Here is a 27,814-nt window from a genome sequence, read left to right as displayed (position 1 = left end):
TAAGAAAATGCAAAACATATTTGAAAAGACTGCCAGATTTGCATTTCAAGTCTTAGGAAATGTAACCTCATCCGCAAATTGATCGCAGATTAATGGAGCCACTCGTCACGTGACGCACTTCTCCTGTAATCTGTGAATCTTTTTCATATTAATGTTGTCGCATGGCTAATTACTCCTCTACCCGGTGGCACACTGCATCGATTGGCTCGAATATTTTTTCATGGATTGTGGCACAAACCTGCGGGGTGCATCATGTATTACAGGATCCGTGATATGCTCCTCCCATATCAGTGCATATTATTGGAGTTCTGATGTATATTAAAAGCTGTATACTTGTACATATGTTCCATTGCAAAACAAAGCAATACTCAGACAACAATTCAAATCTGGATGCTACATTTATTGTATAAAAGGCCATGTTTAATATAATTGGCTCCTAATCACTGAAATTTTCAAAATAAAGTTATATTGCACACTCAAAATCCCTTCAACAAAAATCCTCCACCCTAGCTAATTTCAAAACAAATGTATAGAGAACACGTCAATTAGAAAACATAGCATACAAAAATAAAAGAAGTTTAAAAAAAAAATTGACAATGAAATGTGTACTTGCAATATTTCTAAAGGCATATTTTTTTTATTCAAGGTACAAAAATTAGGTGTAATCACATCTATAAAATTAAACAAAACATTGGCTTATATAAAATATAAAATATATGTACACTTTTTTAGTACTATAAATGAAACATACTATAAATTAGCATCTAAATAGTAAAAACTATACATTAATTTATTCCGATATTTAACTTAAATATCAGATTTTTTTCTTTATATATACACAAGAGGAAGACAATATATCTGGGAAAGTTAATTGAAGGTGGACTGGGATGAAAGTAAATGCTTAGGACAGATGGACAAGAGAGCAGGTTGGAGTGCTTTTGAAAGGCTAAACTTGATCATGAAAAGCAATTTACCAATGTATCAAAAAAGAAACCCTTTAATAAAATGATATGCATGAAAAACATGGACAATGGAACAACATTTGATAAGTGCACAAAGTATGGAGGGATGGATGCATGCATGCAAGTACTCCATTGAGAGAAAGAAAGAGGAACACATAGATTAGAGAAAATATGCATGTTAAAGACATTTTTTACGTTAAAAGAAGTGGTCCTGCACAGGACACTGCGAGAATGGATACTGGCTGGTAGTCAAGAATAACAATGCAATGCGCCTGAGAGGATGTCCACCATGAAGATGAAGTGATGATATTAGCTCATGTGCAGGTGGTAGGGAAATTGCTACAAGACAGGACCATGAGAGATGATATCTTGGGGAGACCTTCATCCAGCCATAGATTTATTGATGACTTTTGTGGACGTTTAAGGTGCTAAACAATGGGAGCAAAGTGCATAGCATCAAGGGTGTACATTTATGACCAGGGATTTTTTCCAGCATCAATGGAGTCTACAGGCATCGAGCTCACGCTTGAAGTGAGACTCGCACGCCGTGCCGTCACCTCCGAAGCTGGGATCTGCCGTAGCTCTTTACGAGGCTTCCTAACCGTCATAACGCGTCCTGTGTTCTCGGATACATGTGGTAGACGCAATGGGTGCTCATGTAGCTCGGTGGTACCAGGTGGATCCTCGGAGCTTTCAGAATGTCTGCGTGTTGTGGGCGGTGTTGGGTGCCGCACAAGCTCTGCAATTTCTTCTCTCAGCCGACTCACCCGCTCTGCCCGGCTAAAACTAGAATTCTCGCTGTCTGCACCGACCTTTCCTCGTTCAAATACCTTTCCATGGTCTGACCACTCGTCAGGTTGTGCGTTGCCGTGCTCCACACCAGGATTAGACGTTTTATTCTCACTCCCTGTAGCCTTTACAGATTCCATGGAATTGTAGCCATTGCCTAGCAAAGTAAAATGTCATTTACTGACAGTTAACAAAACAATGGACAACAGCTAGAATTTCCACTAACATATAAACATGGTGTTCTTAATTACATTCCTTTATGGTATGTAAGTAGCTTAAGTAGCATAGATATGTGGTGTGAAGCTTAACTTGAATGTATAACATTCTAATGTTAAAGATATCAGACCAGGAAGTATAATTTACAATTAATTCTAAAAGCAGAATCTAATTAGCATTATTTTTTATTAAATGCTCACGTAACATTGAGAAATATGTAATTTTTATTATAATGCATTCCAACAGACAACATCAAACACTGTGGAGAGATTTACATACCTTGTTGAGTGCTTTGTGAGTGCTTATGCTGGATGCTTTCTCCATTGCTTTCCTTTAACTTTTTCTTTAACTCACGGCTCGTCATCTTGTAGAAAAATAAGTCCTTTTCCAGTTGTTGCATTTTCTCATCATGAGTCTTTATATCATTAACACCATCCCCACCTAAAGAACAAAACAATAATACAGCATGCAATGAGATAATTGCATTATTGGAAGAAAATATTTGTCCATCTTATTCAGTTTTTCATATTCCGTAATGATAAGCATTCAATCACCTCATGCACACGTACAATACATTTTGCAGTTGGTGGGATTTACAAAATATGACATTTAAAAGTGATGAGCAATTCAAAACTGGCAACCAACAGTTCTAAAATATATATATGATGCTAGATTATATACAATTTGTCACTCAGCATGGGGTTTAAAAATGTAGCCAAACAAATCATGTTTCTACAATTCCAAAAACCATAAAAATATGAGTACTTTAATTCCATTAATGGTTTCATGCAATTCGAGCTATGCTGGAATACTAATTAGAAAACATACATTATATACATGTAAAATAAACTGCGTGCTTACATGAGCAATTGCTTAGAATTTTACCACGTAAAAAACGATGACAGTCTTTCACATACACCAATTTGCAACAAATAGCAATTGTCATTGTATATCATATTCCTGCTAACTGTAATGTGATCCGGTTCAAGATGAACAGTGATAAAATATAGTGCCGTTTATTGTTGACTTTTAATTAGCTGTGACCAACCGGCATGCTGTTGAAGCAGCAGCTGAACTTTTTGTTCATACTCTTGTTGAAGGACTGTAAGTTTCCTGTCCATATCCATGGCCACCCTGTCCAAGGCCAGCTCCAACTCCCGAACAATACGTTCCTGTTCGTCTGCACGCATTTCTGCCTCGGCACACTGCACATTCAGCCTGCGCTCTGCCTCGCGCAGAGACACGACCTATGCAAACACATGCACGCGCGCGCACACACAGACACACAAAAGTATCGTACTTTGCCAATCACATTCACTTTAACAGCGTGGTTGTTGATGTGGAATACTACAATCCAAAATATTTTCTCTGTAACAGTTTCTCAATGCAGTCCACAATGGAAACAGTACAACAACAAAATCTCAAGCTATAAAAAAAAATGGTGGTGGACACTGCCACAGTAAGTATTGTCACCATGCTCATAACATTGGTTGTTTACAAGCAATCAAGGAATATTTTTTTATATTTGTTTTGTTTCTTTGTGGTTTGCCAAAAGCATGGCAAATAGTAAATGCATATTTTTTTTCTAGAGAAACTGCTGACTTATCTGTACTTTTGCAGTGGAAACTTTGTGATCAAATTTGAAAATATATATATGGTGAAAACTCACTCTTCAATTTTTTATTTGCAAATTGAAATAAAAACAATGTTCCCTCCATAAATAAAACCCCTTTAAAATATATAAATCATGCCGACTTTTAGTTTTACCAATATTCCAAACGCAGTACCTACTTTGTCAAAATATCTACAGAGAAGGGTCCTGATTTCTGAATTAGACAAGCAGCTCAGCCTGCCCATCATGTTGGCTTGGCTCTGGGTCAGGGCACTGGTAGATGCTCGCAGGGCCCGCTGCTGGTTACTAATGAATTCATCCTTGTAGGCAATAGCTGCTTCTAAAGCATCTATCTCTTCATCCAGTCGAAACAGAGTCCTCTCCTGCAATGCACACCAACAAGACTCTTATCACATGCATAAAATGGCTTTCCCGAAGTAACAAAACATGTATAAAATTCCTAAATAAACGAGTGTTGGCAGGTTTTATTTAATCAATTAAACTGTGTTTACCTCAGTACCCAGGACATTGCCTGCCTTAAGTTTGTTTTCAAGCTCTATCCTGCGCTCGTGCAGCTGCTGCTTTTCCTGCTGCAGGACAGCCAACTCCTCAGCTGCCCTACGCTGTTCTGCATCACTTGTAGTCCCAAGTTTCTTGCTCCGATCGGAAATCTCTCGGTCCACTATGTCCAGGCGGCTTGACAAACGAGTCAAGTCATTATTGAGCACCTGGAAACATAAAATATTCAAAAACTACACAGTATATAACATTTACGAATGCAGCCCAGCACCTCTTACTTGCATTGATAAGGAGGGTGGCTACTGATAGATCCTGTAATCCAAGACAATCCACAAAAATACATCTCCCAACTTCTAGATTTGAAGCTTTCGTGACTGCAAGGATTCATATTCTTAGGTTTTTTCCGGTAAAGTCACGTAGGCAAGTACTTGATACAGCAAGCGTGCTGTGAACCGTCACAGCACGCTTGCTGTATCAAGTACTTGCTGTGACGGTTCGACCTAAAGACGGAAGCTTGTGTTGCCTCCGAAACGTCGTGATTTTTATTTTATTTTACTTTTATTAATTTTAATTTTTTACCTACGTGACTTTACCGAAAAAACCTAAGAATACATCTCCCAACCTTTCCCTAAAAGCACGAATATGATTTCCCACGCGAATGAAAACATCTCGGATAATAGGATTAGTGGTGTACTTCCAAGAAGCAATGTCCAGGTGGCTCTTTTGTGTGAATAAATGCAGAGGATAAATTTGCAGCATGACTCCTCTTATCCATGAAACATGTGTAAATAGGAAGATGCAAAAGAGGTGTCGTGTAGTGTGCTGTGATTCACAACTGTGACAGTATCAAGAGTAGCGAGACATAGGCAGTGGTAAAATGATCATCACTGCAGGTACATTAACCATAAATATGCACCGTGTACTTCAAAGTGGACATTAAGCATCATGTCACGTTATGCAAAAAAGAATTGGTCATGTATGCTAGCATCAGAGCCAAAATTTGCCAAGTTGAAAACCGATTTGCAAATCACTTAATCGAGTCAACCCACGTAACATTTCTCCTGAATTGAAGACTATACACATCTGTGACACATAGTGCATTCGTGAAAGCCTTGCACTATAATGGCACACATCTCATAAATTATCATTACCTTTGGATAATGCAGAAAATGGAACCTGAAATTGGTTTCCGATGCAGCAAGTTTATTGTGTTATATCAATCATGGCTGCATAAAAAGTTAGATATCCAGTTATAATCTGGGCTTTGCAAAACATTTCTTTGTTATTTTATCACTGTGCATGAGAAAGCTCGGTGGAGGATTTGTTTGTACCTGACTTGATCGTAGACGCTTAATCTCTAGCTGGCTTCTCTCCTGAAACAGGGCTTCTTTCTTAGCTAATATGTCTTCACGCCTGCTAAGTTCCTGCTGTAGCTCCAACAGGGCATGCCGCTGCTCAAGAACCCGCTCCATCTCCTCATCCAGACAGGCCTTCTGCTCTTCAAGCTTCTGCACGAACAGCCACATGACACAGCTGTTTGTATTTATGTTGAATTTCTTTCTCACCGTATGTTGCCAACCATGCTTATTGGAGGTGCGAGAGAAGGACAACTAAACACAAAAAGCACTTCTCCAAACATGTTTGTTCAATCTAGATTTAAAAGTGCATATAGCTCCAGTGGCTTCCTAATGTCAGAAGGAAGAGTGTTCCAGACAGCTGCAGAAGCGCATCCGAAAGCGTGTGATGCACTGACCATCTTTATTTGATGGTGTCTTTATCTCACCAGTGAAATAAAGCTGTCGATGAATGCCTCATGAAGTCTATCACACACAAGTAATCTTCCTCAAAACTACTTTGTGTAAATAACGGCATTAAACTGGATTATACGGGAATAACAATAAAAAAAGGTCCATGATACAGTGGGCGTAAAACTGTTTTGCATTGTATATTTCAGCGCAATTCCCAAACATACATTTAATCTATATGATGGAGGGGTGGCAGGATGGTTGGTGCACTACGTTGTACCAGAATCCTGGTTCAATTACCAGCAATGGCTGACATCGGTGATGGATGTCTGAACTTGCCCTGGAGTTCCCCAAACCACCCCCCCTCCTCTGACCCCCACCGTTATCTCCCTGCACTGACCAGCATGTAAAAGTATGTTCAAACAACCCCTACAGCTACAGTCAACATGTATATAGTATAATATGATCACCTATCCCGAGCATTTGTGCAGGATCCACGGCCATGGTGGAGGCGTAAATTCTGTATTTATCGTTTTTGCTGCCTTTCGCAAGCTTGATATATATTACTTATATAATTATTTTAGCATTATTTATTTACATTTAAGCTATTTTCTCTATTTTTCACTCCTATCGTTTTTTTTATTGTTTGCTGTTTTAACCTGCTAACCCACCCATACTGGACACCTGTGAAAAAGAGCTTCATAGCTCATCGGATTCCTCCAGTCGAGATAAAGATTCTGAAAAGTCTACACGCACGAACCTGGCTCAGTGCTGTGGGATGTGGATGATGTCATCGCGCAGATGTATGAGGTGACGTCACTAACATGCACAAGCACCTGTGTGTCAGCCAGCCAACCCAGCCAGGAATCCAGACAGGAAGCCAGCCAGAATATCTTTTTTACTGGTAGGAACCTCCTGGTTACACCAGCCCACAGGGGATTATTGTGTCCGTCGTGCAGGGAGGGGCTGGGTGGGGAGGGAGGGGCTGGGTGGAGATGGTGCATAGGGGCTGAGAGGGGACGGTGGGGCTGGGTGCGGAGTGGATGGTGGGGAGGGTGGGGCTGGATGGGGAGGGGCCCTTATAAAACTTAACGTTTAACCTACTCACACCGGCTTGTGCCCGCCCTCACAGTCGGGCATATTTGCGGAATACACCACGCCGCCGTTGACCCTGGCCATTGACCGAGCAACCCAATGTTCCTACCAGCTCCCTCCGCAGAAATGTGTTTGTAATATAGTATGATTTACATGTGTATTTTCAGTATTTGCATTGAAGAATTGTATGAAGTGTAGTAAAACGATTCAATGTGAAATAAAAAACAATCATGGAATATTTAGACCTTGTCTTCAATGGACATGAAGGTTCCAATTTGCTTTTGTTTTTGAAGAGCCGCCATCTCTAGAGACTTTACTTCCAGGACCTTCTGCTGTTGTTCATTCTTCTTCTCAAGATCCTGAAGGCAGAGTATTAGAAATGTGAAAATAACTTTTATTTACCTTAAAATTACTACTTGGGGAAAACTTTAATATGATACTTAATGAGCAGTACATATCATATGAAAAACAACTTCAAAGGCTACTGGCCCATGGATGTTGTAATTTTACAGCATACAATACATAAGCATGCCATACAATGTGGCAACATGTTACTAAAACCCAACCATTCACTCCAATATTGTAATAATTCATATTATTCACTTTACCAGCTTCAGAAAGTGTATTTTTTAAATATATAAAGGTAATATACCTTTTTACACCAAGAATATCAAAAGTGCATTCATAAAAAATGTGAAACCTTAATGCGCTGCAGTTCCCTTTCCATCTCATTCTCCAACCGCCTCTTTTGCTCGGTCTCAGCTTGCAGTTTCTTCTGGAAAGAGGCTTGCTGCTGCTTCATAACCTCCACCTGCCGCTCCAAATCCTTCTGACGCTTATCACCTTGTGTTGCTATTGAAGCCAGCTTCTCTGTGTCCTGATGCTTCTTATGCAGCTTCTGTTCAAATAGATACACACATTGGGATTTTAAATAAAACTAAACTGAAAGCATTTTTATTTTACCAGGTAAGGCCCACCCGAGCTATTTCGCTCTTTTTCAGAAGCGACCTGGCCATAAATGATAGCTCAACGAAGTGACTTATGCAGAAATTTAAAGCAGCCAAATACTCTAAAAGCATGTTTTAAAATGTGGAGGGAAAAACCGGAGGAAGTGGAGAAAAATCCACACAACCACGGGGAGAACATGCAAACTCAAAATATATAGTCGTCAAGGTCGGGATCGATCCCATGACCTCCTGCATACCAGGCGAGGAAGTTAACATCTTGCCACCATAGCACCCAAACTGTTAAAGTATTAACAAATCTATTCCATAATTAGCAAACTTTTTGTATATATACCCAATAGCCAATGTATGAAAGGGTTAACCAAAACTTAAATTTAAAAACCACTGTTAAATTAAAAGCCTTTTTTTGGTAATTACTTCACACCATACACACATTTCGATGTCATAACATGCGTTGTTATCCCACCGTCACGTGTCGTGCAATGTCATCTTGTTGCCCAACTCAACTACTCACCATGAGCGATCTACTGCTCGATCGTGAAATACTCAATCGTGAATTGAACAAAGGTCACCAGAATTGTTTATTCAACACATATGATTGTCTCCCTGTGTCAAGTGATACAGCTATCGTGCTGTGACGGTTCCACCTGACGACGGAGGCTTGTGTTGCCTCCGAAACGTCGTGATTTTTATTTTATTTTTACTTTTTTTAATTTTAATTTTTTACCTACGTGACTTTACCGAAAAAACCTAAGAATATGAATCCTTGCAGTCACGAAAGCTTCAAATGTAGAATTAATGTCTCCCTGTGCTTCACGCAAAAATGTAGGAATGTAACCACTCCACTGGCAATGCAATGTATCACCACATTTGGAAATCATGGTACTTAAAAAAATATTTATTTATCTGATTTGTACTGTTTCTGTGATATTGTCCGATTTACTTGGTCGATGAATTGGTTTTAATTGATTGATCAATTGTTATGTGCCTGGTGGGTGCATATACCATACTGAAAATAAATGTTCGTCAGATATTGTAAATACCTACCATATTCTTATGTGTTTCAGATAAAAAACATACTGTAGATGTTCTTTACAATATAAAAACCACGTGTGATCAATTTCGGCAAACTCAGACCTGCATATTTGTCCTCAAATTCATTCGATGTAATTTTGAAAACAAAGACGCCACATCTCGCACACTACAATTGGTCACACCTGGCAAAAAGTGAATGTACACCACAGGGAATATATAAATGTCCGCATTAAAGGACACATGCTTACAGAAAAAGAAAATGTCCATTCTTATCAACAAGGAAAATACATTTCACATCTCTTTAGCTTAAATGTTTAACTAGATGTAATTCATAGCACAAAAGCATTATTGCGGATTTTTTTAAGCAAAGGAATTATTTTACTGCTTACATTTTACTTTACAAACATAGAAAGAGCAATTCACTGGACCACAACCTCAATCCAGCTTCTGACCTGAATGTTAACCTTGGCGGCTTCCATCCTTTTGCGAAACTCCTTCTGCAAGCGTGCTTTCTCAGCCACATCCCTCATTTCCTTTTGCTCGACCTCTTGCAGCTGCCGCTGGGACTCCTGAAGTTCTGCTCGTGCCGCAGTGGTCTCACGCTCTGCCTCCCGCATTTTCTCAGAGTACTCTCGGTTCATCGCCTGCGCCATTTTGCCTGGCAATGCCCACCAATGCCCATTAAATCGATCATTTATTTGCAGATCTCAAATTACTTCCAATCATATGCAAAATGTTTAAAAAACTTCACCACAGTGTATACCTATGTATCAAATAGGTAGTGGTTGTTTGAAACTCATGCCAGTTTAATTATCACCCATGAAATATAAAAGAGCATTCATTAATGACATTGTGTGGGGTGAACATGTTTTGACAGGATGATGGATGAGCTCCTCAATTTCATCTTAAACAAGGGTTCATTTATGCAATATGTATTTGCAACATTTTTTATTCCACTGCACATCTTTATTTGAAGTATGCAAGAGTGAGCTAACGATACTCAAACCAGAGTTAAGCAGTCCGTACCTGTTTTAACAAGTTCGCGGATCAGCTCTTCCTTCATACGGATGTTTATTGCAAGCTCGCGGTTCTTCTGCTGCGCCTGCATGAAGCGTATCTCCGAATCCTTCAGCCGCCTTTTGTTCACCATTTGGCTCTTTTGTAAAAGGGCCTCCTCATCATCATTTCCAGCCACACTAACACCTGCTCAGCCCAAATAGAACGTTATCTTTCATTAATATAATTAAGGCTTTATAACTTATTTTTTTATACTTTTCTTGGTATTACAAACTTTTATATAAAAAAAACCTCTTTTGTATTAGTGGCCATTTTAAATTATACATCACCTGATGAAGTGATAATTTCAGGGATCTCCCCACTTTGCTCTGCCATCTTAGACACAAAGCCTCTGCTTTGTTTGTTGATGCTCATGAATGAAGTTGGTTTACGGCTCCACGTCCGATTAACAGAGCGCCTAGAAACACAATGCATGGGTTCAGAATTCAACAAATGAAAATGCAAAATTGTACTATTTGATCAAGCACCTTCTTACTCTGTGCAACCACAAATAATATGGGTATATTCACATAATAAACAGAATAACCAATACATATATAGAACAGTCTGCCAACATGTATGCTTAAACTTGCAATCCAGTCCTATAGTACATTTACAATATGTTAATTCATTACTCACGTGTAAAAAAGGTAGGCGATTTGGGGAGACTACAAATAACCTGTTTAATTACTTGGACGAATTTACCTGAAGTTGCTGTGTAGCTCAGGCTTATCCATCTCATCACCATCATCAGAGAAACTCTCCCGCAGCACCTCGTCCTGTTCCTCCAGCTGTTTTAGCAGAAGCTGACTGCGGGCATGGAATCTGGCCACCACACGCTCCAGAGAGTACGTCGGAGGGCTCGTGTGCACCTGCAACACCGGAATTTACTTAAGGGCACACACTTTCATGTCTGAGAGCTTACCAAGAATTGTATTAGCATGCACAATTATATATATATACACACACTTGTGGACTCTAGCATACATGTGCAATATCGTATGTCAATAAAGGGTCAATATAGTGGCTTCAGTACATGGTTTAGTATTGTAGCATGGTTTTACCACCTGGAAACCAACAGATGTTCATATATTGGTAGATAATATGGAGTCCTTATATGTTTAATAATTAAAAAAACTAAATTTGCATATCCAATTATAGAAGTTTGTACAGGAATATTTAATGCAAGATCATGTTTTCTAAACTTGCTTTCTGTGTTCGGATGTATGCATAATAAAATACTTTTTGCTGCAGTGCTGAATACCAAATCTGTCTGCCCAATCTTAGGACTACTTATATGAAGATATGCAAAGTGTAAAAACCATCCTAGCTGAATCTTGAGCATGCATTCTGTGCTAAAGAGAAACATCACATAGCCTTGGAAGCATTTTGGCTGTCAATTGAACATACCTCATCAATCGTAGCAGCAATGTCATCACTTTTTTTTACTGCCAACTACATCATTACAATCAAGCATTTCATATAAAACTATCATACATAACTGAACATTTGTGAATTCAAATTGCATTAAAAAAAAGTATTTCCCACACCTTTCGAGCCTTCTGTGTAAATAGGCTTTGGCTGGCTTGCTCAGCACTTAAGTGGATAGGTCGGACAGCCTTGAGAGGAACTGTGTGTGGGCGTCTAAAAGGCTCCGATAAGACAGGACTGACGGGGACAATATCTGGATTTATGCCAGCATGCTGTGATTTCAGCATATGCAACTTGTTCTCAAAATCTGCAATCACCATCTGTTGCTCAACCACCTTGTCACTCTGTGCAAACACAAATATGGGTAAATGTTATTTTTTTTTCAATCATAACCAATGCTTATATACAGCAGCCTGTGCATGTTTTTGCTTCAATATGCAATATTATGCAAAAATACACGAACAGTATAAATGTTTTACTGTTGTAACAATGAGGTTGATTATTCCGGATTTCTTTTCAATTGTGGACTGTTAGCATTTCATTTTGAAATCAGTGTAAGCAGGAAAAAAAGTAAAGCGACATAAAGAAAACATTTAATAAAAATTACAATTTAAACACTATCAGCATGGCCAAATATCCTAAGCAACTGAATGTCAACACAAACACACCTGTTGTTTGTAGCGCTCCATGGCGTCCTCCAGAGCAGCCAGGCACTCCTTGTTCTCTGCTTCAAGTGCCATTACCTTCTCATGCAGCTCTTGCAGCTCCTTTTCTTTTAGTCCAAATACATTCTCGTCTGCTGCCAGACCATCCTTAAAATGTTTGCAAATGTACAATAAAAAAAAAACCCAGACCATCCTTAAAATTTTTAGCAAATCTACAATTTCAAAAAATAAATTCGAACCACCTTTTTTAATATTACATGCCAAATAAATGCAATTACAGTACATATACGTTTTCATGTTATGTAAACAATTGCTATAATTGCCTTGTCACGCTACATGTATACTGTTGCAAATTATGAACAAAAATAATCCCTACCAGCTCCAACACAACGACAAAAATAGACCGATGCATAAACCCAGAGCATACAAAAGGCATGTTTGCACGAGGTTATTTGCCAACCTGGCATTTCTTGAGTTCTCGTTTGAGCTGCAGGATAGTAACATGGTGTGGATCCTCGCCTGTGCTCTGCACCCCACTATCCTTTTCAGATGCAGTTGCAATGTCATCTCTATACTCTTCTGCAAGGTCAAGCCATTCCTTTGCACGTTGAGCCTGTCGTGAGTAGAGCAATGTAGACTGGTATTCTCATGGCATGCTATTGCAGACTTATTTATTAAGGCACAGAGACAGTTTACATTTAAAAGTGTGAGGAATCCACTTTCGATATATCAAACAATGTTTCCGTAAAATAACTTTTCAAAATATACATACCTGGTTCCGTGTAATGTTGGAGGCTCTACGTAATTCCATGAGAAAGCGGTAAGCTTCATCTGTACAATTTCGGTAGTGGTTGCACTCCGTCTGTAAACTTCCCACCTTATTCATAAACAGAAAGCACTTAGGCAAGGATGGCATGGCTTCTAAAATGTAACAGTAGTTCCGTTATCTAAATTTATTGAGTCCACGCCTTTAATGAATGCGCATTCTTTTCGTTTTGTTAATCCAATATAAATTAATGAAGTGTAATTAGCATCTAATTGTGGGTAATTAACACAAAAAATGCGTGCAGGTGTTGCATGTATCAATGTGCTGTGATATGTTGTGACTGCTGCTATATTTATTTATTGGGAAAAATATTAAAACCTAAGATTAAGAATATTTTCATTTTAGAATCTTTAGACTGAAAATGCATCTACTGTATATAATTAGTTAAATCCCGTATCAATATACCACTTTTACAACCACCAGGTACAGTTAAAATATAGGGGGGGAATGTAAAAAAAAATATTTTTAAAGTAACCATTTTATTGTTATATTTTATTTTCAAAGATCTCACCTGATCCTCCAAGGATTTTATACGCAACCTGTCTTGAGCTTGGAAATCTTGTGATACATGACTGGCTCGTGTTGCTAAAGTAGATCGCTGATTGTGAAGGGCTTCACGCAACGTCTTGATTTCCTGCTCCATTTCATCTATTCTGTCCCAGTCTGGGTTGTAGTTTACAACTGGTTTATTACGGATGTTTTTGGCCCTGTTTGCATACTTCAACGAATTAATAGTCTCGTCAAAGTTTCCTGATGAGGGACTGATGCAGGCGATCATTAGTGTCTTTGCATTACCTCCAAGCGAGTCCTTTAGAATTCTAGTGATTTTGGCATCACGATAGGGAATGTGAGAGCTCTTTCGTTTTGGGTCCCCTAAGGCACTTATGACATTACCAAGGGCAAGAAGGCCACTGTTGATCTGTATGGACTCCTTGAACCTCTCTCCTGTGTTGCCAGTTTTTGATACCCTTTCAGAACCAGCCAGGTCAACAAAGTGAAACTTTGATGATAGTGACTCGAAAGCATTCACTTCAGATTCATCGTGTAGGTTGTCTCCAGAGTTGGATGACCCATAGGGACGCCTCTGAGTAACAGTCAGGGTGAATATGGTGTGTGACCGACTTGAGTGCTCATTCATCTGGGTAGTGCCAGTATGCCGAGCAGCATTACCAGCCTCCAATAAACTTAACACCTCATCCTCCGTCTCCACCACACTCTCTTTTGTCCCAATAATAACTGTAAAAATGCAAGTATGCAGAAAGGAACCAAAGTCAAGGAATTAGTACGCTTAATATATACAGTATATACGTATTATAAATATAGTTGCTACATCATACAATATAAAAGTTTATAGATTGAATACATAATTGTAAAGTATAAAATCTGTAAGCGTTTTATAAACCGGAATTTTTCTTAAAGAAGAAATTCCCAGATTAAATAAGGTCGTCATTAATAATAAGTTGTAGAGTTGACTTGCACAAAGGTCAAAATAACAATAATGTATTGACAGTATCTACCTGTATTCCCTTTGTCATCCTCTCTGATGTGCATATCTTTACTCAACGTCTCAATATCCAAAAGGTCTCTCAGCTCCTCCTTGTAAACTTCAATGTAAGACACACCAACGGAAAAGTCCGTATTGTGGCTTTCCTTCATTGCAAAAAACAAATCTGCAATTGCTCGTGGGATGATTCCCCTCTCATCCTCAATACTCGAGGCTGAAAAACACATTAGGTATCAGGTGCAAATATTGTGCAATCTCATAAAAACATTACAGAATTATATACCAATCATAAGCAGTACATTTAAAACTGTTGTCCATATTTTACATGCCTTTGGGTTTGCACTAAGGAAATGACTATACATTTTACCCCACAATATAATGTAATTGCAAGATGAATTATTACTTTGCATCGTTAAATTAATCCGGGTTTTTTTTTATTTCAGGAACATGGAAATTCTGTGTTTCCTCACCAATGTTTGCTCCTCCTATTGTAAACGTCTTTCCAGAGCCTGTCTGGCCATATGCAAAAACTGTCACATTGTAGCCATCAACAAATGATTTCACAAGTGGCTGTATACACGTCTTGTACACCTCTTCCTGTGCCACTTTTGACCCAAACACGTGGTCAAAAGTAAACGCTCGGTCTTTTCCCAGCAGAATTTGTTGGCTCCCTGGTACTACTCGTACACATGTCTGCTGGCTGTAAAGAATTTCATTACGTAACAGTGGACGAATCCTCACTGCTACTCTCACCAGCGTGTCATCCATTCCAATGCTGGAAAATTCAGAAAACACATGCGGGAATGATAAAGTTTAAAAAAAAAGCACTTTCAAATATTCCACTGTAACAATTACCGTATGAAGTCCAAGTACAATACTGCAATTACTTAAATGCTCAAGTTAAATATAAATTCACCATTTCCGTAACTTTTTGAAAGAGCGAATGTGTCACTCTCAGCAAGACAAATTTACCTTGTCGAATTCTGCAACATCACATCATTACCAATTATAATTTAGTTTCACAATTGTCTTCAAATAGCCACCGTTGAAGTCTTTGTGGGCAACAGTTGAAGAATGCGTTCACGAGCGACGTTACGACCATGTGTGATTAAACATATCATGGCAATGTGCTGTGAAGGATCATTGGCCGAAACGTCGCCTATTACATAGTTATTCTTTTCCGTACGTGCTGCAAACGAACAGGGCTAGCATAATCAAGGTGTTTGGGTTAGATCGCGTACGTATGTGTCGTCACCCTCCACCACCCGACACATTCAGTGAGGTTTGTCACGTAAACAACACGCCAATGAGTTATTATTGTAGCCCAGCCAAAGGGTAAAAACCCAATTATCATATTTTGCTACTGGAAAATGAGGTTCCAATGGTGTAAATGCTTTCCCCGAGCTCTAATACTCTGATGGTGCATTGTCCTTGAGTTGTGCGCCTTTTGGCGTCATCTGGTCCAACACCATGTGAGACTAGGCTCTAAGGAAAGCTGTCTCGGGTGTGGACCAATCAACTTCAAGGACAGTGCATACATTATCAGAGTTGTGTTTTTTGTTTGCAAACATGAATCCTTGTAAAAACAAGGTGTCACTTTTGTTGCCAGATAAAAGGGTAAAAACCAATTATCATATAAAGCTAGCATAATTACAACGACAGCGTGGTACCGCGTTGTGCGATACAGTTATCATTGCAAGTGGAGGATGTTTTCATCGCCTCGATATGAACGTTGTACTCTGAATAGTTAACCGTAGTCGCGAAACACACAAAAGGCCCAGTAGGTGCCTCGCCCTGCGGCCTTGCTTTTAAACTTGCACATCTATTGTTACACACCGTGCCGCCGCCGCCGCCGTATCGCTCGCCAAAAAAAAAGCAAGACGCAAAATCCGTACCCGCTGTTGCTCCTCTGCATCAGAACGCACGCTAAAAAAACAACCAAAAAGTTGTGTCATTAAATAAAATCGTAATTTAATTGCGACCCAACATCGTTCTTTCAAAGTCGGCGTTGGTTTACGGGACGCGGCGCGGGCGTTGGTGGGGGAAGAAGTGCGTCGCCTAGCAACGGCTACCCGGCATGCAGCGCGACGGGAGCAGGCGGGGAGCAGCTGCACCCAGACCGGTGTAGCTGCACTCAGACCGGTGTAGCTACACTAAAACCGGTGTAGCTGCACCCAGACCGGTGTAGCGGTACTAAAACCGGTGTAGCTGCACCCAGACCGGTGTAGCTGCACCCAGACCGGTGTAGCTGCACCCAGACCGGTGTAGCTGCACCCAGACCGGTGTAGCGGTACTAAAACCGGTGTAGCTGCACTCAGACCGGTGTAGCTGCACCCAGACCGGTGTAGCGGTACTAAAACCGGTGTAGCTGCACTCAGACCGGTGTAGCTGCACCCAGACCGGTGTAGCGGTACTAAAACCGGTGTAGCTGCACTCAGACCGGTGTAGCTGCACCCAGACCGGTGTAGCGGTACTAAAACCGGTGTAGCTGCACCCAGACCGGTGTAGCTGCACTCAGACCGGTGTAGCTGCACTAAAACCGGTGTAGCTGCACTCAGACCGGTGTAGCTACACTAAAACCGGTGTAGCTGCACTCAGACCGGTGTAGCGGTACTAAAACCGGTGTAGCTGCACTCAGACCGGTGTAGCTGCACCCAGACCGGTGTAGCTGCACTAAAACCGGTGTAGCTGCACCCAGACCTGTGTAGCTGCACTCAGACCGGTGTAGCTGCACTCACACCGGTGTAGCTGCACTCAGACCGGTGTAGCTGCACTCAGACCGGTGTAGCTGCACAGAAACCGGTGTAGCTGCACCCAGACCTGTGTAGCTGCACTCAGACCTGTGTAGCTGCACAGAGACTGGTGTAGCTGCACCCAGACCGGTGTAGTTGCACTCAGACCGGTGTAGCTGCATTCAGACCGGTGTAGCTGCACTGAAACCGGTGTAGCTGCACAGAGACCGGTGGAGCTGTCCAGTGTACCCGCAGCAATGAAGCAAATATAAATTAGCGTAAAAAACCAACTGCATTGCAAGAGAAATAGAAAATATTTCATGAAGCAATGCACTTGTTGTGGACTGCCAGAGCAATAATATTTACAACTGCAGTTTGCAGCACGGTGTTAAGCGGTGTACTGATATTTACTCTTAGTGACAGGATAAAACGTTTTTTTTAAAATTATCATTATAACCTTTAGCTTTATGTATTAGCATGCTTTGTGTTAGTGAAACGGATTCGTATCCCGTACGTGAAGCATTGAGCTAACACCTATCCAATCATTGCCACATCTTTGTTAAACAAATTGTCTTTATCTTCCTGGGCACCTTATTAATTAAGCAGTGTAAGCATATGAAATCGGCCTCGCTTGTGCCAAAGAAACTTGTGACACGCTGTGTAACAAACACACCATAATGGCGAGATGTTAACTCCCTCGCCAGGTATACAGGAGGTCTTGGGTTCGATCCCGACCCTGAAACCTGTATATCTACACGTTCTCCCCGTGGTCGCGTGGATTTTTCTCTAGGTCCTCCAATTTTTTCCTCCACATTTATAATCAACATGCATTTAGAGTATTTGGCTGCTATACATTTCCATATAAGCCACTTTGTTGAGCTATAATTTGTGGCCAGGTCGCTTATGACAAAAAGATATATAGCTTCGTGGGTGTTACCTGGTAAAATAAAAAAGAGTTGAGTTTCTAGTTTTATACGTGGTAGCCACTGTGGTACAATATAAACGTAGCGTGGGAAGGAGGTGAAAACGAATGTTTAAAGCAATGAATAAAACAACACAATAGATAAAAAAAAAAATATATACTGTACCGTACTAATTCTAACTTACCAATACCGTGAGTTAATTGTTAGTGGTTTAATGATTTACATTCCAAATGGAACCCAACCACCTTCATCGTTAAAGGTGGCTTGCAATAGAAAAGGTAAATAATAGGTTAAGGTTTTGGAAAATGGCACTGACTGGCTGGAATGCATACTATTGCAGCATTTAAACATCGTTCATTTAACAATGATTAAACAAATAAAACCAATAATGGAAAGGTCATACGTCTCACAAAATACAAAAGCACGTGGGATAGCCATTTATATAAACAGTTTTAATAAATGTACACTATAAGTAATACATTTGACCAAGGGTTCATTTGTGGGCTATGTCATATCACAAACATGGAATCGCAAATGCGATGTACATAAAGTTCCACTGTAGGTTTTAAATAATGCCACGTTTCTGCTCGCAATTTGTGATGAGACTGGTAGGATACTGTGGGCACAAAACGGAACACCGAAGCCAAATTTGCCACGTGTGCACACATTTGGCGACCTTCGGGAGGCAATGAGAGAGAAGAGGACGATGTTTTCACAAATGAGGGAACAGAAGCGTTGACAGGTACAATTCTCCACGTTTTAACACAAAAAAAGTTATTTCACATCCAACCAGAAAAAAAAATACTTGGCACACAAAACATGCTGTGAGTCATGCATGCACAGACAGACAACCAAATATATTTCTCCAGCAGCGTTTGTAAATGCTTGGCTATAGAAGCAATAGTAAATAGACTTTAATGTATTGAGAAATAATAAGAACTGTAGGCAGCAATGTTTGGTACATGATGGGTTTTGAAGTTTCTTGCTGATTTTCCAAGGAAATGAAAAACAAATTGATATCGTTTTTTTGTGTGCTAGAAATATATTATCAGACCAATCCCCTTAAAAGTGTTCCATTTATGAAGCATTAATATGGAAATGCATTGCAATTTTATTTATATATCTGAATTTTGATCACTTGAACAAATTACAACACAGCACTACTAATGTATTGCATTGAAGGTTATTGTTAAATCCCATTAACACCTACGTGGGTGCGTTGGACATAACAGTTTCATTAAGTGAGCAATTTGTTCCGTACAGCACTGCCGCTATCACAACGTATGTGGGAAAATAAACTGCTGCAGACAAATCAATCCAATGCCACGCTAAACTACCGAATGACCCGGCCAAATGTATTTGTTTTTGTAAAACATTACAATTGTTTTTGTGCTGGGTGTGTGCAGCAGCACAAATAAATCTGCGTATGCTGTATTTCATACATACACTCTTATTACTCATCAGAACATGCACTATAATAGTAATAACGCTGAGACTCACTTGTTATTTTGATGCTTCTTTGGAGACACCATCACAGCCATGGTAAATCTGATGCTGGATCAAGGCTTCTCCAGGCAATCACTATCTCCCAAGATCCTGTGATGTTAATAGTCGACCTAGTACTTGCACACAAGCTGATTTAATCGCTCCATTCTCCTCTGCCGACATCTTCTTGGCTGCGTTTAATTCCTTGGCTCCCACTCCACTCTGTCATTATTCTTCACCACAATCATCTGTTCTAGCAACGTGCCCTGTCCAAGCCCACATACTTACATTAACCCGTGTAGGTTCTCTAATTCATGTGTTCCTCTGGATGTCTCGCAGCGTAATGTCAAGTATGCATCTCTCCATGCTTCTCTGCGGACCTTTCTGATCGTGAAATGTTTCTTCACTTACCGACAGACATAAACATGTTTCGTCTTACCAGTCTGTGATTCCTTCCTATGTTGAAGACACATCTGACGATTTGGGATTTATCCTTAATCCACCGTTTGGGCTTCTTCACGTCTATTTTATCGTTTCCTTCTTGTTAAAAAAAGACAGGTCTGTCGTTATTTTTACGTATTTTCCAGCTGCAAATTTTAGTAGTTGCTGACCACTCATCCCTCACTCCAAAACCCAAATTTACCAATCATCTTTTCGTCTCTGTGTCTTTTACATACGTTTGCATTACAGTAGTCATCCATTATGATGCTGTAAATGTGCTGTACCATAACTTAGTAGTTTGATAATTTATGTGTATAGTTGTTCTACTTCTTCATCAGCATGCCTTGTTGGAGCATATACTTGAATAATATCATATTTTACTTGTAGTGTTTCGAGAGTCTTAGACTAAGGCCTGAGGCTAAGGCTTCAAGGCTCTCAAACCACTAAACAGAATATTGTGCTGTAAAATTTCAATCTGCACACAAAATAAACAATTTCAGAGCTACTAGTTGTTCTTTGGCATAGATTGGTCTCTACCCCTATCACCTCAACCACACACAACTACACACATACTGCACAGTGATTAGTCAGTTTATTGGGTGCCGATCAGCGGTAGAGTGAGCGATTGGGGGTTGACTCAGAATCAAAATCTTTATTTCGACTGTAGGAACCCGATGAGCTATTAAGTTATTTTTCAGCTCATGATCTCTCTGGAGTCTATAAAAATGGGTAAAACTTTGTGGGGGAAATCAACAGTGGTATTCCTCTGGAGTCACCCCATCATAGCAATGCATAATATCCACCACTAAACTCAGGGCTGTAAACAGGAGATCAGTTACTGCCTCAATACTCACGTGAGCAAAACATCACTCACTACCGTCTTCGTTTCTCGAGAGTAGGGCAGATGTGTAAATGCTGACTCGGACTGTGTTCGTGAATTCTTATCCATACACATGAATTCACTTAAAACATGTGTGATACGGACGTTAAGACCTACATCAGTATTTTCAACAAGGGTAAACTGACTTTTACTCCTGATCCACCTATGTTTGTTTTGCCTAAAAACAGCAGGACTTTGTAAAGAAAGATACGCTGTACAAATACCAACGGAGAAACACTCCACCTGCACAGAAGTTGGTGGATATATAAATGGAAGCAGCATTTCCACTGGTTACAATTGGTGTACGTTGAAGAACATAAAAACATGATGTTAATCGTAGTGTTATTTTCATTATTGGCGTACTCATATGGTACTTTAAAAACATCAACATTTTTGTACTTGTATTTTTTTTAACTAAACTAAATATACATGTAAAGTGGTAAATGCGGCACATAACGTATTATATTTGCACAGATCAATACTGCTACAGGTGGAGAGGTGGTAGAGATGTTCGTGCACTGTGCCATCAACCTAGTGACCTGAGTTTGATTTCCGCCATGGCAAACATCGGTGGCGAGTGATATATAAACTGGTCCTGGGCTGCCCATTCACCAACCTGTATGGTGAAGTATGGTCCAACAACCCACACGTTTAGGGGTGGCCTTATCCAGCAGTGAATAGGCAAGGGCTATAATTATTATAATCAGGTCACCCCTGAAAAAGAGACTTCATTTCTGTATCAGTGGGTTCTCACCTAGCAGAAGCCATCAATCATTAATGTCCTAACTAACGTTACAAACATAGCTCTGTCAGAACAATGAGGAAAACAAAACTCATACATATAGTGTCCATATTGATATTGGATCTTGTCCAAAATATCTACAAAATCAGATTGTGCATATTGCACATCGTTTCGACGGTTGCTCGGTGTGAATTTGTTCCAGAACTTGCAGTATAAAAATATATCCAGTAACATTGATTCATGTTGTGTTGCTGCTGCTGTTGCTGGTTCCTCTATGGGTGCAGGCCAGAAGTGTGGGAGCCCATCCATCCAGCCTGTTATCTCAGGCTTCTCCAGGGTCATCAATGGAGAGGAGGCTGTACCTGGGTCCTGGCCCTGGCAGGTCTCCTTGCAGGTCTGCTCCTCCATTCCCAAGGAGCTCATTGGTTACCAAATGTTAATTTAAACTCTTTTAAATAGCATGCGCCATATTACACAACACTGGATAAATGGTCCAACTTATACAATCCATTCAAACTCGTATTTATGTCACAGTGGAAAGTTGCGATTGACAATGTGTATGGAATTATATAGTTTTGACTTAAAACTTTCGTGACTGCAGGAATTCATATTCTATGGTTCTTTCGATAAAGTCATGTAGATAGAAAAAATAATATTTGATATTATTTTTCTATCTACGTGACCTTACCGAAAGAACCAAAGAATATGATATAGTTGTACTGTAGATACTGCAACTCCCTATTGGGATATACCATATTTCATTGCAAAGTTGATTTATTACGTTTAAAAAAAACATATCCTTCATGGAGAATCAACTTCATATATGCTTATTTTCCATCTTCATCTTTGTATAAATAACCAATTTTCATTCATCATTTTTAAACTGAAGATATAACGGTGTGTGCTGTATTTTTAATTTTGTCAATTTTCTACTCCCAGTATGAGGACGGATTCCATTTCTGTGGAGGCTCCATCATTGATCCTTACTGGGTCATCACGGCCGCGCACTGCGACTTCAAGTAAATGTGGCAGTTCGACTAAAATTTTTTGAAAGGACGCAAAAAAAGCACGGATATTTGTGATACGAACATTCAACATCATGAAAAATGGAAAAGAACAAACAGTCTCACTGAGTTTATTTTTGTGCAATGTCTCTTTCCAGACCAGCCAATCATCGCGTAATTGTTGGCGAGCACGACAAGAGCAGCAATGTGGAAAACATCCAAATTCTCAACGTGGAGAAGGTAAGTGATAGAACATTCTGTACAACTCTCATCCATTTGAGTACCAATTTTTTTTGACAATGCTTCCAGAAGGTACTGCTTTTTTTGTGAAAGCTTTATAATAAAATGAATCATTCTACATTAGAGTATTTGGAAATGCGATAAACGCTGTATTACCATTATTTGAATCACCACTTACATTTACACTCTACGCGTCATGTGACAACCAGCAACAGCAATGCGTTGCTTTATCTTTTTTTGCGGCATGTCATACAAAATGGACATTCTCATTACAACACTTTCAATGTTGAGCACTCACCAGCTTAATTTGTATTTGTAAGAAAAACACATATTTGAATCACACACAGAGAGGCGTTGAAATCCAATAACATACATTAATTAAAACACACATGCTTCAATGTGGATCCTCCGTTGATGCAGGCGATCACTCATCCCTTGTACGACCCAAACACCATAAACAACGACATCCTGCTTCTCAAGCTGAAGGAGCCAGCCTTCTTTGGAGATACAGTGTCGCCTATCTGCCTGCCCCGAGCTACAGACGCGTTCTCCCCTGGGACCAACACTGCCGTGACTGGCTGGGGTGTCACCCGGTGGAACGGTACGTGCTTTCGGTCACCCCGCTGCTCACGAACGAGTGTTCTCACTCGCGAGGAGCGCTTGCAGCTGGCTACGAGTTAGTGTCGTCAATGAAGCGTGCGCGCGCAACACATCGTGGGAGGCTGGCTGCGTGGAAGCTAACTACCGCGCTACATCGAAATTGGCGGTGTCGCATCGTAAGCCACATGAATGCATGTCTCTCATACTTCCCCGCTGCGAGCACAAATTTTAGACATCTGGCTGTGTCGGTTGTGTTGCGCACTGCACAGTGGCGGCACCACGCACGTGTGTTTTAATTTGCTTAATTAATATGCATGGGTAATAGCAATTACAGAACCTCACCGTGATGGCAACATTTTTTTTATATGATATAGAAATTATTGCAGATAAATGCTTAGCAGGTGAGTTTAATTTAATGCAAAACCATCTCCGAGCCTGTATAACCCAGCTACACTAAAACAATACCACTGCTACAAATCAATTGCTGCATGCATAGTCAATTAACAATTTTAATGTTTTCGCTCATCGTAACGTGGCATGCTGCCTGTTTAATTATTGTTTTAATGCATCACTGTGGGCGCAGCTGAAATATATACTAATGAAAGCATCGTAAATGTTCGTTACTTTTGTAACGTGTTTAAATTTATAGAATGGGTACCGAGGAACATTTTCAGTGTGGACTTCCTGCATCTTACAAGCAGTGGCAGCGCGAGGCAAACACAAGCCAAGTAAATGGATAGGGCCCCAAGGGGTTCACGGGGTCGTGGATTCATGAAAAAATTGGCACGCATCAAATATCCGCTCAAAAAATCATTGTAGACATAACAAGCTAATTGATATTTAAAAAAAACTAGGAGGTAAATATGTAGTGAAATAAGATAAGTAAACTAACATGATAGGTGTATTTCTCTTCTTGTATCTCACTACATCTCTATTTGTATATATCTATTTGTATCTATATTACTCTTATCTCGCTACATATCTCTCCTTTGTATCCCTTCTGTCATATCGCAATAAATTATCTCAATTTAAAGGGGGGGTGGAGGCAGTGGGAGGTGGTGGGGGGGGGAAGATAATTTCTGTTTCGGACCCCCAATGGACTAACATGACCACTACTTAAAAATATAAACACTTGAGCTTAAAAGATGCCGTTCAAACATGCACATTCAGCGGAACAACCTCATGCAGCCAATTGTCCGTATGATAAATGCATGCAATGTATTCACCCACAGCTAATTATGGTTCCAGCACGCTGCAGCAGACAGTGCTGCCCCTAATCTCAACTGAAGACTGCAAGAAATGGTGGGGCTCTTACATCATGGATCCCATGATCTGCGCTGGAGCAAATGGTCACTCCACTTGTATGGTGAGCTATACACTACTGACTTATCATAAAAGTGCATTCATATCAATACATTACTATAATTTCAAAGCCATGTTTTGTGTCCTTGTATATGCAGGAATTGCATTAAAATGTCCAAGATACATTCACCGTCCATAGACAGACGTTATATCCGTATGTCATACGTAAGTTTTGTGTGGTATATAAATAATATTCACCCCGTCACTCAAAAGTGAATGAAATATGGGTTGTAACGTTCCAACACATAGCAGACATTAAACGTATTGCAAGTTCCATTTAAAATTGTCATTCACATTGTATATATAAGTAAATAAAGATACTCATAGCAGCAGTGTTATAAATATACAAAGTGACGCTACAGTGCAAAAATACAGAAAATATCGTAATGCCATTTATCTAGGAGAGCCTCTTTCATTCTCATGCTCCTCTTTCAGGAGGGTCTTGCTTTGCCATGTTCGTCCAATTGTTTTAAAGGACTGTTTAATGCCCAAGGCTCAGATAACAAGACTAAGGCTTCTTTAGGGTTCCTAAAGTTAAGCGTTTCTACCAGAGGCTCAAATAGCCAGACTAGGAAACCTTTAGGATTATTACCGTTCAATGTTAATAGCAGAGGGCTCACATGAGACAGTTTCAAGAGTGGCATAGCCACAGTATTTTAAGTATAAATCGACTCATTCTTCTTCTTGGTTCTTTCGGTAAAGGCACGTCGAAGGGAAATAATAAAATAAAATAAAAAAATTCCCTTCTACGTGACTTTACCGAAAGAACCAAGAAGATGAATCCCTGCAGTCACGAAAGCTTTAAATCGACTCATTCTGTAAAATGATCGGGCTGTTGTACTGAATAGGTGGCGGCATGTGGGTGGGGTAAGGAGGAGGTTGTATGCAGTTTTAGTTTAAATATTCATGAGCAGGTATAATTAAAAATCGTTTTTCTTTTCCCCACCGGCCCCAAATGACGAGCCGTGCTGAATGCTGTTGGGTATTCCCCATAATTGCGGTGTGGCAGGGCGACTCTGGGAGGGCCCATAATTGCGTATGTTCACATAATTGTGGTGTGGCAGGGCGACTCTGGAGGGCCCCTGACAGTGCAGAAGGATGGGATGTGGGTGCTGGCCGGACTCACCTCGTGGGGCAACAGTCGCTGTGACACCTCGGTGCCCGTGGTTTACACTCGGGTCACCACGTTTGTCGACTGGATCGCCGAGACCATGGCCAAGAACTGATTCCTCGTAAAAATGTTCGCAAGGATTTAAATAAATTTAATTTCCTGCAAGACGTGATTTCTCTATGTGATGCAATGTGGAATGGTTATACATTTTTAGATGTTTGGTTAAATTGAATGACTCTTTTGTTGTCATTATGGAAGACTGAAATATACTGTATCACCTATTTAGACATGCATACAGTGTGGCATATGATAAACATGTATTTTCCAAAATCTGATCAATGGTAGTAAAACATCTCCTCCAAGCCAAGTTTTTCCTCTATATTTCCCATTATTCTGTCCCCAGTGATCTTCATGAACCACGGGTTGTAATAGGAAGGAGTTATTTTAAATGTATAAATGCATACTTCTGGAAACATATTGAACAAAAACTGAAACAGGCACAAAGCATGGAAATATGTGGAGCCATATTGAGACAGTAGAGGAATAAATGGATAAGAGAATATACATAGGTGAATAAATCATCCGCTTAAGTGGGTTTGGGTAGGATACATAACTGAAGATGATGGCATATGGTCATGAATAATAACCAAGTGGCAAAAAAGGAATACGTCTGCTAGATGTAGTGGTAAAATCACCTTGTTGGCAGCTCCTAGGTGGATTGTTAGGTCGTGGGACCGCGATATGGTGACGGCTTGGGGAGACATCCAGTCATGGATTGGCCATGGCTGATGATTACTCAGTGTAGTCAAGCGTATTCACATTAAATATATCGTTCTATTATACAACTCTCGTATATTTCACAGGAATTACTAACATTTAAAACGTAGGAGAGATTTTTTGGCCAATTTTTTTTTTACTTTACTTCATAAATGTAGGCACAAGAAAAACACCCATAAAAGCAACACTCATTTAGCTCTTCTGCGTGTCTTGTTCAAGTGCCATTTCTCTTAAGACATTACAAATGGCGAGTTGGTTCTCTGGACAGATGGTCCCCACGTATTTGGTGATTCGTGTATTTTAGCACACGGGATGTTATATTTAGCGCCCGCAATGTACATCAGATTCCACCGCCCACCAAAGCCATTCCTCACGATAGCAAATTACAATCAGAATTTTTTTTTATCCTGGATATATCTGATAAGCTTTAAAGCTTATTTTTCACAGATGTCCAGTAGAGGCAGGTCATAACGTTACAAGACCAATGGGAAACGTGTGATAAACAATCATAAGACTTGGACATGCCGAGTATATTTTTTAAATTGAATAAACAGTCACTTGTACAATTAGGTATACGACTCGTTCACTGTAACTTCATGAACACAATTCCAGTAACTAAAATAGTACTAACGTATGAAAATGTAAACTTAAAATTATGCACAGTTGGCAACGTACGCTGCCGAAGAAATTCGACATACATACATTTAATTTGTATTGCTTCATGACAATCGCAAAAAACTAACATTGAAGAGCTACTACAACTGTGTTTAGAACTCGAATAACTATTACATTTCATCACCTTTCCAATAAACATTCCGCTTTGCACTACAACCAGTAATGAAAACATTTGCCGACTCATTTTTAAATAAAGTCGAGGACCCAGCATTAAACATGTTGTATAGTTAAACGTCTAAATTGGACGAAATGTGAAAATCAGACAAGTGAAATTGTATACACAGCCACATGCTGTGCAACCTTTAGTTACATTCTGGAGTTTGTTCCCTTAATTAAATCATGACAGCTCCCCGTTATTTACAACAATAAAGGTACAATTTGCAGTATTACTAATCTATTTCGAAAGTTATTAAATGATTACG

General features: G+C 39.9%; 2 protein-coding genes across 3 annotated transcripts in view; one reads left to right on the top strand and one right to left on the bottom strand.

Annotated features, from left to right (window-relative positions):
- The window catches only part of LOC144935615 (chymotrypsin B-like), a 35,399-nt gene extending 9,083 nt beyond the window's left edge, over nt 1–26,316 (top strand). The window contains exons 3-8 of the mRNA XM_078862438.1: nt 21,908–22,017; nt 22,563–22,642; nt 22,786–22,867; nt 23,288–23,468; nt 24,700–24,833; nt 25,894–26,316. Of these exons, the coding sequence (XP_078718564.1) occupies nt 21,908–22,017; nt 22,563–22,642; nt 22,786–22,867; nt 23,288–23,468; nt 24,700–24,833; nt 25,894–26,055 (749 nt within the window). The 3' untranslated portion in view covers nt 26,056–26,316. The remainder of the gene's footprint in view (nt 1–21,907; nt 22,018–22,562; nt 22,643–22,785; nt 22,868–23,287; nt 23,469–24,699; nt 24,834–25,893) is intronic.
- KIF27 (kinesin family member 27) lies at nt 380–16,456 on the bottom strand. 2 transcript variants are annotated; one of them, XM_078862240.1, is made up of 20 exons: nt 16,316–16,456; nt 14,891–15,195; nt 14,434–14,634; nt 13,428–14,152; nt 12,863–12,967; nt 12,551–12,703; nt 12,094–12,237; nt 11,545–11,769; nt 10,700–10,866; nt 10,285–10,412; nt 9,965–10,141; nt 9,391–9,596; nt 7,639–7,836; nt 7,184–7,297; nt 5,430–5,606; nt 4,092–4,307; nt 3,759–3,962; nt 3,016–3,214; nt 2,247–2,408; nt 380–1,908 (listed from the first exon to the last, which is right to left on the bottom strand). In XM_078862240.1, exons 1-20 carry the CDS (start codon nt 16,333–16,335, stop codon nt 1,433–1,435), a joined length of 4,302 nt encoding a protein of 1,433 aa, XP_078718366.1. In that variant the 5' UTR covers nt 16,336–16,456; the 3' UTR covers nt 380–1,432. The 2 variants fall into 2 exon arrangements, with proteins under 2 accessions (XP_078718366.1, XP_078718367.1); XM_078862241.1 differs by lacking the exon at nt 16,316–16,456 and adding an exon at nt 16,257–16,291.
- Nucleotides 26,317–27,814: the final 1,498 nt, after the last annotated feature.

The sequence above is a fragment of the Lampetra fluviatilis genome, chromosome 13 (genome assembly GCF_964198595.1).
Source record: "Lampetra fluviatilis chromosome 13, kcLamFluv1.1, whole genome shotgun sequence".
NCBI classification, from domain to species: Eukaryota; Metazoa; Chordata; class Hyperoartia; order Petromyzontiformes; family Petromyzontidae; genus Lampetra; species Lampetra fluviatilis.
The sequence above is the reverse complement of the archived record's forward strand: the minus strand, read 5'-3'. Positions and strand labels throughout refer to the sequence as shown.